The 12,641-nt window shown below is 48.4% G+C and overlaps 6 protein-coding genes across 6 annotated transcripts; 4 read left to right on the forward strand and 2 right to left on the reverse strand.

Moving 5' to 3' along the window:
• Positions 1-227: 227 nt before the first annotated feature.
• BDR25DRAFT_223303 (uncharacterized protein) lies at positions 228-1,085 on the reverse strand (the record flags this gene model as incomplete). The annotated part of the gene is made up of 2 exons (XM_033685094.1): positions 228-802; positions 851-1,085. The coding sequence occupies 2 exons, from the start codon at positions 1,083-1,085 to the stop codon at positions 228-230; spliced, it is 810 nt and encodes a 269-aa protein (XP_033548044.1).
• A 425-nt stretch (positions 1,086-1,510) lies between these two features.
• Positions 1,511-3,060, forward strand: BDR25DRAFT_367946 (Bicupin, oxalate decarboxylase/oxidase; the record flags this gene model as incomplete). The annotated part of the gene is made up of 4 exons (XM_033697029.1): positions 1,511-1,699; positions 1,837-2,437; positions 2,509-2,894; positions 2,950-3,060. The coding sequence occupies 4 exons, from the start codon at positions 1,511-1,513 to the stop codon at positions 3,058-3,060; spliced, it is 1,287 nt and encodes a 428-aa protein (XP_033548045.1).
• A 200-nt stretch (positions 3,061-3,260) lies between these two features.
• BDR25DRAFT_367949 (uncharacterized protein) lies at positions 3,261-3,929 on the reverse strand. Its single transcript, XM_033697030.1, has one exon. It carries the CDS (start codon positions 3,798-3,800, stop codon positions 3,303-3,305), a length of 498 nt encoding a protein of 165 aa, XP_033548046.1. The 5' UTR covers positions 3,801-3,929; the 3' UTR covers positions 3,261-3,302.
• Positions 3,930-4,483: 554 nt separating this feature from the next.
• BDR25DRAFT_285657 (pyrimidine precursor biosynthesis enzyme THI11) lies at positions 4,484-5,743 on the forward strand (the record flags this gene model as incomplete). Its single annotated transcript, XM_033688199.1, has 5 exons — positions 4,484-4,518; positions 4,572-4,674; positions 4,733-4,801; positions 4,855-5,004; positions 5,063-5,743. 5 exons carry the CDS (start codon positions 4,484-4,486, stop codon positions 5,741-5,743), a joined length of 1,038 nt encoding a protein of 345 aa, XP_033548047.1.
• Positions 5,744-7,300: 1,557 nt separating this feature from the next.
• On the forward strand, positions 7,301-9,072 carry BDR25DRAFT_342531 (uncharacterized protein; the record flags this gene model as incomplete). The annotated part of the gene is made up of 3 exons (XM_033693739.1): positions 7,301-7,713; positions 7,761-8,029; positions 8,079-9,072. The coding sequence occupies 3 exons, from the start codon at positions 7,301-7,303 to the stop codon at positions 8,996-8,998; spliced, it is 1,602 nt and encodes a 533-aa protein (XP_033548048.1). The 3' UTR covers positions 8,999-9,072.
• Positions 9,073-11,007: 1,935 nt separating this feature from the next.
• On the forward strand, positions 11,008-12,265 carry BDR25DRAFT_367959 (uncharacterized protein; the record flags this gene model as incomplete). Its single annotated transcript, XM_033697031.1, has 3 exons — positions 11,008-11,027; positions 11,074-11,342; positions 11,394-12,265. The coding sequence occupies 3 exons, from the start codon at positions 11,008-11,010 to the stop codon at positions 12,242-12,244; spliced, it is 1,140 nt and encodes a 379-aa protein (XP_033548049.1). The 3' UTR covers positions 12,245-12,265.
• Positions 12,266-12,641: the final 376 nt, after the last annotated feature.

The following is a 12,641-nucleotide window of genomic DNA, read 5'->3' on the forward strand; positions in this document are numbered from 1 at the left end:
GTGGTCAATTCTTCCCAGGTCCTTTCCAAACTTCTATTGCGACACTGACTGTTTCAATGCAAACAGCGTTTAACCAGCACCTTTCAGCAAGCCCAATGAGCGAGCAAGATTGAGGGTTGCATTTAAAACAGTAATCTCAGTGATTTGGTGTCGCAATGCAGATGTCGAAATAGTGCCTGCTCTGCCGTGGTCTGATTTCTCCTTCGTGAGTAGCCGGTCAGCATTTACTAGCCATCTTCCTCTGGCTCGGTCGCCCAGAGCAACCAAGAAATAATGATGGAAGTTTTCAGTACCACGGCGGTCCATAATGCACCCGCAAGCCCGACGCTACTATGGGCAAATAACCCGCCGAAGATTGCGCCAAGCAGCAGCAAAATCGGTGCTGCGGCCCTCCTATTGCGCTCTACGTTCGACGCAGCGACCAGATTCGGATCAGAGAAGAGGTCACAGCAATTACTCGTTAGTACAACGCTGGTGAGTCCTCCATACTGCAGCACTCTAGAAGTGACGGCCTGTCCGCTTGCCTGAAAGGCGACTGAGGCTAGTGGGACGAGAACCTGCCAATGAAGTCCATTCGATAAGCCATTTCCAATACTAGCAATCACCGCTGCAAGAACGATGAGCAGGAGTTGGATGGAGTATGACGCGACTAGTACCCAACGTTGGCGAGGTGAGAAGAAGCGATGGAAACGGCTGAAGAAGAATGAACCCAGACAAAAAAAGGTTATTGAGACTAGTGATTTGATCCACCGAATGCCGGCCGCGGGCTCTACGAGGCCGAGACCTAGATATACCGTGTTGCCTGGTGATCACTGAGTTCGGTAGTGGATGAAAGCGAGAGATGACATACCAGTCTGCATGCTCACGAACGCGCCCCAAATGAAGACTGCAGAACTATCCAGTAGTCCAGTAATCACGTATCCAAACAACAGGATACAGTCCGCCCAGCTCTTGCTGATATTTACTGTCATGTGCTTCCTCAGCCTTCTCCAAGGCCGAGACCCATCAGAGGGCTCGCCAAGCAGCGGCGTTTCTTCGTCAGGAGCGTGTTCTGTAGTGTCTCTCCTCGAATTTAGGCTATTCATGATTGCCCGCTGCGTCTTTCCAGACCGAAAGTGAAAAGTGGGGAGGGATATATGATGAAATACTCAAGACAGAGAAGGACCATGGGCAGGTGCGGGATCGTCAGGCACATCATCTCTGCGATGCACAGCCTTGACTCAGCGGCAATTCCAGGAAAGCGATGGAGTTGTTCCCAAGGACTGAGGATGCGGGGAAGCTTGTTTGAGAGATGATAGGAAGATGAAATGCAGCTATGTGACATTGAGCAATGAGTAACTGCATTGGCTTGCCAAGCCATGAAATAGAAACGCCGGAAATGTCGTCATCACGGAAAAGACGCAACCCGCGTGCGGAGAAAGTTTCAAAGATACACATTGAAAAGTGGATATAAATCCTGACAAATCCCCTTTGTTACGAGGCAAATGTTGAAGTTAATTGAAGAAGAAATATGTATCCGGCGACTTTCTTGGTCATCTTGGGCTGCGGCGCGACCTGGGCGGCGCCTGTTCAACAACAGCCGCTAACCGGAAACGGACGTCATGCTGGTCCTGAAGGGAAACCGTTCACTCCCGGGCATTGCGATCCGCTGGATGGAAAGATAGATACTGTTGGGGAGAAGATCCAGCCATTGCCATATGTAAGTAATCCAAAATATCTCTTTCGGTCGTCCGTGCTGTTGTTTGAACGATTCTTCTCGGCGCAAGACGCAGATGATATCGCGATTTGGATATGACAGAGTCGTGTACATACAACCAGTATTGATACATCACCTAGAGAAATGGAGATGGCGCGGACGTCCTCGGGCCTCGCAATCGGGCCCGTGAACGACAGAATCCTGACCTTGTGCGTCCACCTAGTACCGATCACGGAACGATTCCAAACATGCGATGGTCATTTGCCGACTCGCATATTCGCATTGAAGATGGCGGGTGGACGCGTCAAACAACTATCCGCGAGCTGCCCACTAGTAAAGAGCTGGCTGGTGTGAACATGCGACTTGATGAAGGTGTAATTCGCGAATTACATTGGCATAAGGAAGCCGAATGGGCGTACGTTCTTGAAGGGCACGTCCGAATCACCGCTCTCGATATTGAAGGTGGAAGTTTTGTCGATGATCTTGAGAAGGGAGATCTCTGGTACTTCCCAGCTGGGCACCCTCATTCGTTACAAGGCTTGAGCCCCAACGGCACCGAATTCCTGCTCATCTTTGATGATGGAAACTTCTCAGAGGATTCGACATTCTTGCTGACAGACTGGCTTGCACATACTCCAAAGCAGGTTATATCGGAGAATTTTAAATTGGCCCCTGAAGTTTTCGACGCCATTCCTCAGAAGGAGAAGTACATCTTCCAAGGCTCTAATCCTGGTTCCATCAGTAAAGAGATCCCAAGAGCAAAGGATATAAGAAGTCTAACTTTCAGTTCACATACAAGATGCTTAATCAAGAACCGACAAACGCGACTGGCGGGCAGGTTCGGATTACTGATTCCACCAACTTTGCCATCTCTAAAAGGGTCGCAGCAGCTCACTTAGACATTCAGCCAGGAGCTATGCGAGAAATGCACTGGCATCCTAACGCTGACGAGTGGTCTTTTTTTATCAAAGGTCGTGCTCGAGTCACTATCTTCGCCGCGGAGGGAAATGCGAGAACATTCGATTACATGGCTGGCGATGTGGGCGTAGTGCCGAAGAACATGGGCCACTTTATCGAGAACTTGAGCAACAACGAGCCACTGGAGGTATTGGAGATATTCCGAGCCGAGAAGTTTGAGGACTTCTCGCTGTTCCAATGGCTGGGAGAGTCGCCTCGGCGAATGGCGAAGGAACATTTGGTACTTGATCCCTTCTGTTTTCGTACTGTATAGAAACCGCTAACAATCAGGATAGTTTGCTACCGACAAGAAAGCCGGAGAGAAGTTCGCAGAAGCAATCCGCAATGCAGAAAAGGATATAATCAAAGCGAAGGCCGACTTTGACGAGGAAAAAGAGGAATTGTGAGTGTTAGCTTGAGACGAGATGGGCCGTATTCCTCGCTTGTGTGCCTTTTGTACTTTAAAGTCGAGTTGCGCAGCATTCGTCAGGTATCACACAGGGAAGTGGAAGCCGCTATTGGTTACCTAGACGGGTCTGGAAAGGTCATCCGTAGTAAACTTGTTTGATTACCATGGTTGTAGGGTCGCAAACGACATTCAATCTAGATGGGATGAGTTTTGTGTTGTCTTGGGGGTTGCGGAAGACATTTACAGATCCCAGATATACTTAATCTCGATCTTTCTCGTCGCACAAAGCCTCGTCTTTCTCACAAACTTTTCATACGCGAAGGTGTTCTTTTCCACAGCCAATCTTCTCCCCTCTGCATACATCTGTTTGCATGTAAAGATGATTGCTGATGTGTTCATCCACGTGGCTTCGGCACCCTCGGGCTGATACTTTCCAAATGCATCTATGTCCGGCTCGAGGATGTGAGGCGGTAAAACGAACTCCATAATGCGGTTGCGAATTTCCGCAGGCAATGTCAGCAATGGAGAATCGGGCTGAACATCGAAACTGATGTTCTTCTCAAAACCTTCACCAGCCGGCGTTGAGTGATAGATGCGTGGCTCCCAAGCCCTGGAGTCTTTGGTGTGCCAGAATTCATGCTCCGCAATCAAGGGGTCTGACGACACAATGCGCTTTCCGATAAGTCGGTCCCTCCAAGTTTGTACGTCTTCCCGGTTCTCGAGGCGGAGTCTTTTCATAGCAGAGAATTTTAGCGTGAAGCTTGGGAGAGACCTAGATTAAAAGAGAGTACAACGTGGCTTGATATGGGCTTTCGGATGGGGCAGAGTTGCTCATGCGTCGTTTCCGTTGAGGTGAGGTTAGTGGGGTCAAAGAGTTGATGTTCTGGGCCGCAAACACTTGGTATGAAAGATAAGCCTTACTGAATCAGTCTAGCCAGTAATAGAGGAGCAATCCTCTTTTCACAGGAGGATTTGTCCCAACCTCTTCAATTCTCTGTACGCTGATAGGCCTTACGAATGTGGGGGTCGCAATAAATATTTGCACTGTGCACCCAAGGCCCACAACTACCCCTCATCCTCCCAGGGATATATTTAAACCGTGCGATTCCTCTCCCCAAGTCGAGCATTCGGTCCACCATACTAAAAATCGCCATCAAGTACCCTCCGTACTCGAACCCTTATTACACAAGAAGCCCGAAAAACGGTACGGATTGTAGGAAGCAATGGCAGTCGCAATGGACCTATTCATTGATCAAGGTAACTTTCTTGTACAAAGAACGCATGGCGGGTGTTCAATTTTGCCCTTTTGCAAAATTGATCTGAGATTATACCGTCGAACTTGATCTGGATAATTCCAGCGAAAGAACATGCTTCTTTCCCCCTATTCCCATTGCTAAATTTATACTCATATTAGCAGCACCATGACCACCGACAAGATCACCTTCTTGACCAATTGGTAGAAGGTCACCGATTTCACCTTACTTATTAGAGATTGCTGACTTACAAAAGGCACGCTACCCCATACCATGCTCCATTGTATCTCGCCCAAGCCAAAGGATACTTCAAGAATGAAGGGATCAATGTAGCAATTCTGGAGCCAAACGACCCTAGTGTGAGTCATAGCTCGCTATAATTGAGTTCGTGTGACCGACGGTCGCTGATTGTTTCAGGATGTCACCGAGATCATTGGATCTGGCAAAGTCGATATGGGCTTCAAAGCCATGATCCACACTCTTGCTGTTTGTTACCACACAACGAATTCCATTGCCTCTTTTGCTGATCTCCAGGTTAGGCTAAAGCCCGTGGCTTTCCCGTCATTAGCGTTGGATCTCTTCTCGACGAGCCCTTCACGGGCGTCGTCTATCTTAAAGAGAGCAACATCACCTCTGACTTCCGCACTTTGGAGGGCAAACGTATCGGCTATGTTGGAGAGTTCGGAAAGGTAATGCCAGATGGGTACTTCACTTTGCAGCCCTCGACTTACCATTCCACTACTGTAGATACAAATCGACGAACTCACCTCTCACTATGGCATGACACCCGATTCCTATACCGCAATTCGCTGCGGTATGAATGTCTCCCAAGCCCTCATTGACGGCACCATCGACGCAGGAATTGGCCTCGAGAACGTGCAGATGGTAGAGCTTGAGGAATGGCTCGCGGTGCAAGGCCGTCCGAAGAGTGATGTGCAAATGCTTCGTATCGACGAACTAGCCGAACTCGGCTGCTGCTGCTTTTGCTCTATCCTGTACATCGGGAATGAGAAATTCGTCGCCGAGAACCATGAAAAAGTTCGTGCCTTCATGCGAGCCGTCAAGCTAGCCACGGACGAGTTGTTGGCAGATCCAGAGAAAGCATGGAAGGAGTACGTCAATTTTAAATCTGTCATGGGTACCGAGTTGAACTACAAGATCTTCGAGCGTAGCTTCGCTTACTTCTCGAGCGACCTAAAGAATGTTGCCCGTGACTGGGCCAAAGTCACCAATTACGGAAAACGACTCGGGGTCCTCAACGAGGACTTTAAGCCAAATTACACGAACGACTTCCTGGACTGGGCCTTACATGGTGAGTCTGGTAATCCGACAGGCGATCAGAAGAGGATGGTCGAGTTGCAGAAGGATGTCGCTGCTTGTGGAGGGTTCCGTAGATTGAAGCTTGAGCTCGCCACCGCCAAGGCCTAGATCATTTATTGTGCTGATATCAGTGCAGGCTGCCCCTTCAACCTGAAGGATGGTAGAAAGCTTATCCACTCATTTTAAGCCAACTCCACAGATAGCAAATGCGCGAAATAACCTTTAAAAGTGGGATAATACTGTGTTATATGAAATAACGATGCCTCATCTTCCAAAGTTAGATTTTCGGCTGAACATCATGTGATATGGCCAAAGTCATGAGGTTCGCAATGAAACTAACAAGCCTCTCTTAATATATCAGATCCCTATAACTTTATCTAGTTCTTGTCCTGCAGGGTGGGAAGGTCTGGCGCACCGTTTGGCGCGGCTGTCCCCATTGGCTCTGATGTCATCCTTTGCAGGCACACTTTGCACGCGAAGTCCTCCATTATCTGTTAGTTGCCTTCGTCTCACCGTCTCCATTTAATTTCTAAAATTTCTTCTTCCCCAGCCTAAATAGCGGTGAAGACTGATTGGGAGCAAACATCCACACCACTTTCTGGACTCAGAAGGCCGAAATCCGCCCCATGATGGGTTTCTCCGTGTCGCAACATGCGTCATTTTTTCTGCAACGCCCAAGGCAGCATTCAATGTTGCAAACACTTTCTCGACCCTGAGCTGAACGACGAAGGCGTTGAGGCCACCCCACGCTGGTTGGTTTGAAATTGCCTTTTCTTCGTAATCGGGCCTCTTGCAGGTGCGTGTCGCTACCTTCTCCAATGAGGACCGTGGCTGATTATGCCAACCGCGTCATCCAGAGTTTCTCGTGCCTAGGCCTTTCTCACGAGAAACAACATTGGGACTCATCATGGCTATAATTGCTTCGAATAGGTTCGGGGGTCGGATTATGTTGTGTTCCAGCAGTCCCAGAGGGTTCTGCTTTGTCTTCCCCTTTCGAGGCTCGGGTCGTGGCCCGCGAGACCAGAGGCTACCGACATCTTTAGATGGTCCGATCCATACTCCATTCCTCTGTTATCTTCTCCTACATTTTGACCGAGAACCCATCTTGAGGCGCCAAAGTATTGGACAATGCCTTGTAGAGTCGAAACCAACATACCAGAAAACGGCCACACGGAGTACCTATGGTATTGCTGTAAATGCCACGATGGACCAATGGGGTGGACAGTCAATGCCGCCTGTTCTGGCTGCTGCGACCACACGCGATGTGGAAGCCACACACAGCTCGGGGCGAAAATACCAGCATCTGCCTGGCCCCTGCCAATTACAGCGGTGACCGGGCTTGATCTTTCAGGCTCAGACTTCCCCTGTACACGGCCCTTAAAACGCTCTGGTAATACCTTCAATAAATCCCCGCCGCATCCGAATCAAGGAACAGCGAAGCCGTCGGTGGAAAGCTCACGAGTTCTACAACCAAATTTTTTTTATCATAGCAGGCACGACTGGGCGCGAGGCTACAGTACACCTGTATCGCCTATTTCTAATTCTTCTACTACCGAATCGTTTTCTAGCATAAGCTCTGAACGAGGTCGAATAAGTGAAGTGGACGATGAGTTCTTGTCGGATGACAGCACATCTCTATCTGCTACACGCTCTGCAAGTTTAGACATGTTTCTTGATTGCGCCGTACGCCACCTCGTGGACCGTCTGCGAGCACCTTCCGGAGAATTAGATCCCAGATCTACGAAATGCGCCTCCGGCCAGGCAGCGCAAGCTCATGGGGACTGTGTTGCATCAGGTCAGGTTGTGTGCTCGAATTCTTTTAAGTGCACTCCCGGAGTGCCGAGCACAAATGGCTCTGGGAAGAAAAGGGGGAAAAGATCATCGAATAACGATGAAGACCAGGATCAAGACGAAGATGAGCGACGTAAGCAACGCAAGCCTACCAAACTGACTCTCGACTCAACAAACCCTGATCAGCCCAAATTCGCTTGTCCATTCTTCAAGCGCAATCCTCACAAGTACAGAAATCATAGCGAATCCTGTGGGGGGCGTGGTTGGCCTAACATGGCCCGTTTGAGGTGAGCAACCAAGCTTCGTTGTGCTGCGTGTGTATAACGTGCAATAGAGAACATTGGAATAAACATCATCTTATCCATCAATGCGCCCGGTGTTTCAAGGTTTTCTATACCGAGGGAGAACTGAACGAACATGAGTGGGAATGGCCGCGATGTCAGGAGCGGGACCCCAGCGATCATCACCCAATCGAAGGTATTAATAAGAGAAAGCACAACCTATTGAAAGGCAAGAAGGGTCCAGCAAGTTCATCTCCAGAGGACCAGTGGCGTGAGGCCTACAGAATAATCTTTAATGAATCTGGCGACACCCCTAGTCCTTGTAAGCTCTCCTATTTCTTATCTCTCTTCTACGGCTCACCATTCTCTAGACTATGAGGATAGCGACCATGTATGGGCCAACAGCCAACAGCTTCGAGACCGCTTCCGAGCCGAACTTGTGGCCGACCTCAGACCAGATCTGCCACCTGAACTTCTAGAAACTAGGTTACACTCCTATCTACGAAGCGTTCTAGATTCCGAAATTGAAGCCATTATAGTATCTCACCAACAAACCCATTCCACTGGCATCATCCAATCAATCCTACATCGACCATTCCCTATGATGAAGACCAAACGCCGTTCCCGTGGGGGACAAATGCTTGTTGACCAAAGTAGTAGTAATTCAACTGGAAACTTTCTACCAAGGCCGCAAGTTATGCCTGAGGATACGAATGAATTTTATGGGACTTCCACAGGAACTTTGCCACCCGATCTAGACTACGAAGAACTCGCTATATTAGGCTTGGAAGGAGGTGAACCTCTATTGACTGGCGGGGGCAACATCTTCTCTTCACCAGCTCCAGCCCCAATTCCAACACTAGGGGACTTGGCAGAATACCCTCTGATGAACGACCCTTACATGCCAACATTTCCAGATACAGGTGACAAACTCCAACAAATGCAACCTTCACTGGAATTACCGCAGTCATGCTCTCAAACAGACGCAGCAAGAGGCCATCACCCCCCTCCACGACGAAGGCTGCGGATGACGGAAGAGTCATGGAGAGCACACCTTGCCGCTCAAGCCTGCGAGAAATTAGACTTTGAAAACGCTGAAGATGGGCTCCTGCCACAACTAAAATGCGAGAACAATGTTCCCACTCAGGCCCTCTCATCTATCAAATCAAATTCATTCAATGAAGGACCATCGCCACTCCCCAGAGAAGTGAGCCCGGCATACCAACCTCCAGAACAAGGACATTTACTTGGGTCCACGGATGCTGCTTTCCTTACCCTGTTCGACTCTTAATACTTAGTCGCGCACCATGAAGGACAATAATTTGTAGATGGTATTCCATTATACTCGAGTTTAGGAAATGCTAGAGCGGATCCTTTCCCATCGACAACGGGATAGACGACGATTTCAACAGTTTCCAACGGTCTTGACCATCTCAAACATGATTTGCGTTCCGATTGGCTGTCAAGTAAATACTCCCCGCTGCGTGCGAACTATAGCCATATTTTATTCGATTGTCGCGGTCTTTCAATGACCCTCAGCGAATTATCATGGTTCTCGAGTGTTTAAGTGCTTCTAGAACACCTTACAAGGCCTTGCCCTAACTTTAAGTTAATGTGGCGTCAGACGATTCCATGCTATAAGGCATCCCAGGGTTCTTCCTATGCATCTAGAACTCGGTATCCAGGAACTTCTATTTTGGCCGCGCTGGAGGGTAATCCGGAAATGATGCGTACAAACATAGCACCGCCCCAGCCCCCGTCTACACCCACTCTAGATATGTTAGGGATGGGGGACTTTGATCCCTCCGAAGGTAGACGAGCGAAGATGCACAAGCGCTCATGGTGAAATTGGAATCGAAGTGATCGCTAAGTTTGTTGTTGGGTCTTTGCTTGTCACACATACATTTAGACCGAAGTTATCGATTGAACTCGAGCTCTCGTGAAGCTCTGCCATTAAAAGGCAAGTTAGCACTCCATTCATCATCAAAGTCATGGATCGCAACTGACGTTGCGCTAGGTATAGAAAAGCAAATTTGGGTTACCCCCAGCCGATCTTAGCATTCCTCACCGGTGGTAGAATATGTAGGCGAAGTCCGCTGCAGATCTCATTGGCTGTGATGCCTCGCACGGTGTTCGAACCTCGCAACTTTGCGAGCTTCACCATTGGGGATAAAAACGGGTGTTTTTCAACATTTCTTTCACAACCATTTTCCATTCAAATCAATTTCAACTCTTTGTAGTGTTCAACCCTTTTCCTTTTAGACCTTTTCCTTTAATAAAAAAAAACTTTTCAGGCTACCAAGCTCTGAACTGGATCTAGTACTCAGGTGTGAACAACTACACTCTTTGGATTTGTTTCAAACTGCTAAGCGTCTTGTTAGAATTTTAGCCAAAATGCCTTGCCAGAGTGAAGGTAAAGACCTATGGGTTACCTGGTTTTGCTGTGAGTGTGGCGACGGACCGATCGGAGCCTGGCAGACGAATTGTCCTAATTGTGCTCACATCTTTTGCGCTCCTGGACCTGGAATCAAATCTATTGCTCCTCCACGATTACTGAATACCGAATTCGAGGTTCAGTTAGCACAGGCCACGCAAACCAGCAACCCATTAGCGACATCTTCAAACCATCGGTCGATACAATATGATAAACAGTCTCTGAATGAAGAATTTCAGGAAAGCTTGCGAATTCCTTCCAGCAGTGAATTAGCTCCTTTTCGTCCGAAAAGTACGGTAGATTTAATCCCCGAAGGGAGAATTGGAACCACCGCGAAGGAATTAGCAATGCTAGTCGCTGGAACGAGTCACGATAACTCTAGCTCAGCTCATAACTCTTCTGTGAATGCAGAGCATGAAGCAAGTATCGAGCCTGAAATGAAGAGCTCTATAGAGTCAGATTATATTATCCACCCAATACCGCCATCAGAGTCTTTTGTTTACGACAGCGCACGAAGCCTGGCCCAACGCATCTTTAGTAGCCTAAGTTTCACCTTCGATCGAGAAAATGGTGTGATAACATGTACTAGCGGTACGGTTGGTCCTTGCCAAAGGCCTTCGTCCACATCGCAAGCCGGGAGGTCTTCCTCAGGTCAACAATCGAACTCCAACCGTAAACGCGGCCGTCGTAAGGATTATACAGGTGAAGAAGAAAGTGATGGAAATACTAGCGAAAGCAAGGGGGGAAAATATCCCAAGAAACCCAGAAGGTCTGAAGGTCCCAAAGGCCCTCGTCTTGCTTGTATTTTCTTTAAACGGAATAAGCGGAAGAGTCTTCGAAATCGCGCTTGCTCTGGACCAGGGTGGATGGAGATATATCAGATGAAGTTAGCTTGCCCATGAATAGCAGTTTCGTTCGCTAACTCAATATAGAGAACATTTAAGTCGCTGCCACAGGATTTTCCAATGCCCACGATGCTCTTCTCCATACCCCACGCCCGAATCGCTAAAATCTCATCAACAGAGGTCAGAGCCCTGCTCCCCTCGCGAACGACAATTTTTTGCTATTAACCAGGATCTATGGGAGCTAATAGAAATGTGGGCTAAAAAGCGGGCTAAACCGGGTACAAGAGAAGACCAATGGAAAGCCCTCTTTCGCGTTGTCTTCCCAAATGTCCCAGAATCTCAAATCCCCTCGCCATGTAAGTTTATTCTCTAAAATTTCTGGGTTCATTCACTAATACTGCCCTCAGTCTACACATCTGACGACGTATTTACGGAGGAAGATGAGGAGGAGGAGGACTTCGACGACTCGAGCCGAGACGTATTGTTTGACTATCTTGAGAAGGAACTTCCCCGTCGGACTATCAAGCATCTTGAACTATCCATTCAGAACCGCTTCGATACCGCTAACGAAAGCCACTGTCCACACCTTCATGTCTCCCGCAACAAGCAAAACTTCAAAGATTTTCTTGTGGCTTCGGTTGTTGATTCCTTAAAACAAGGCTTGGAAGATGTCAAGGCTTCGTTTAAACGCGGCGTTGAGGCAAAGCAACTAGGGGTTGATTCCCAATATAGCCCGGATCAGGTAGCTCATGATTCTGCGGAACAACAAGTCTTGGCCCAAATTAAACGCCCGGAACCACTCGAGTCCTTTCTATCATCAGCAGAATTTCTAGGATGGGATGGCTGTAGTCTCCAAACAGACCTGAGCGGCTTCGACTTCGAAGAAGTCCTTCAGCAGTGGAACGAGGAGCAGTTCAGTTACCAGCCCAACATCATTACTCATTCCGACCGTTTATCAAAGCCATCAGAACCACCACTCCTAGCTTCTAGCACCAATAGCCTTATCTCCGTTACTCCGGATTCAAGGTTGGAACCCCGTGTTCCACTGCTCGCTATAGGCCCACACGAAGCCGTCGAGAATCTCACAGGTCGCTATAGACGAGCTGCGAATTCAGCGAAGAATGAAGAAGTAGGTCGAATTCTTTCGACACAAGTGATTAGCGACGCACTAGAATTTGCAGACTTTCAAGGTAACTCCGATGATGTCGATGACACTATCTTTCTTGATCCGGTACTACAGGGCCCTATTGGATATTGAGTTGGAGGTTAGTCGAATAAGTTATATTATTAGAATGCGAATCAATACTATGATTGAGGATACGAGACTCCGGATCGACAATCCCTATCCGTCGCAGCGTTTGCGAATCCCCGCCAAATATTGACCACGAAAGCGTTGAATGTGAATGTGACGGCTCTGTGTCTCTCACGCGAGGTGCTTTTGGCTACATCGTGCAAACACGCAGGATAGTCTTCTGGACACGTTCGCTGTTTCACCAGCAATGTGACAGAATTGCCTGAGAGAACGCGTTTATGCTCTAGCAATTTCAAAGCTGCATAATTGCATAAGCGGGAGAAGTGTGGCGCTCGTCATCGCTCACCATTGGCCACCACCCCTGTGGCTTCGCATGGGAATTCGAAATGCGCAATGTTGCGCG

This window comes from Lindgomyces ingoldianus, assembly GCF_010093535.1.
Source record: "Lindgomyces ingoldianus strain ATCC 200398 unplaced genomic scaffold BDR25scaffold_14, whole genome shotgun sequence".
NCBI lineage: Eukaryota > Fungi > Ascomycota > Dothideomycetes > Pleosporales > Lindgomycetaceae > Lindgomyces > Lindgomyces ingoldianus.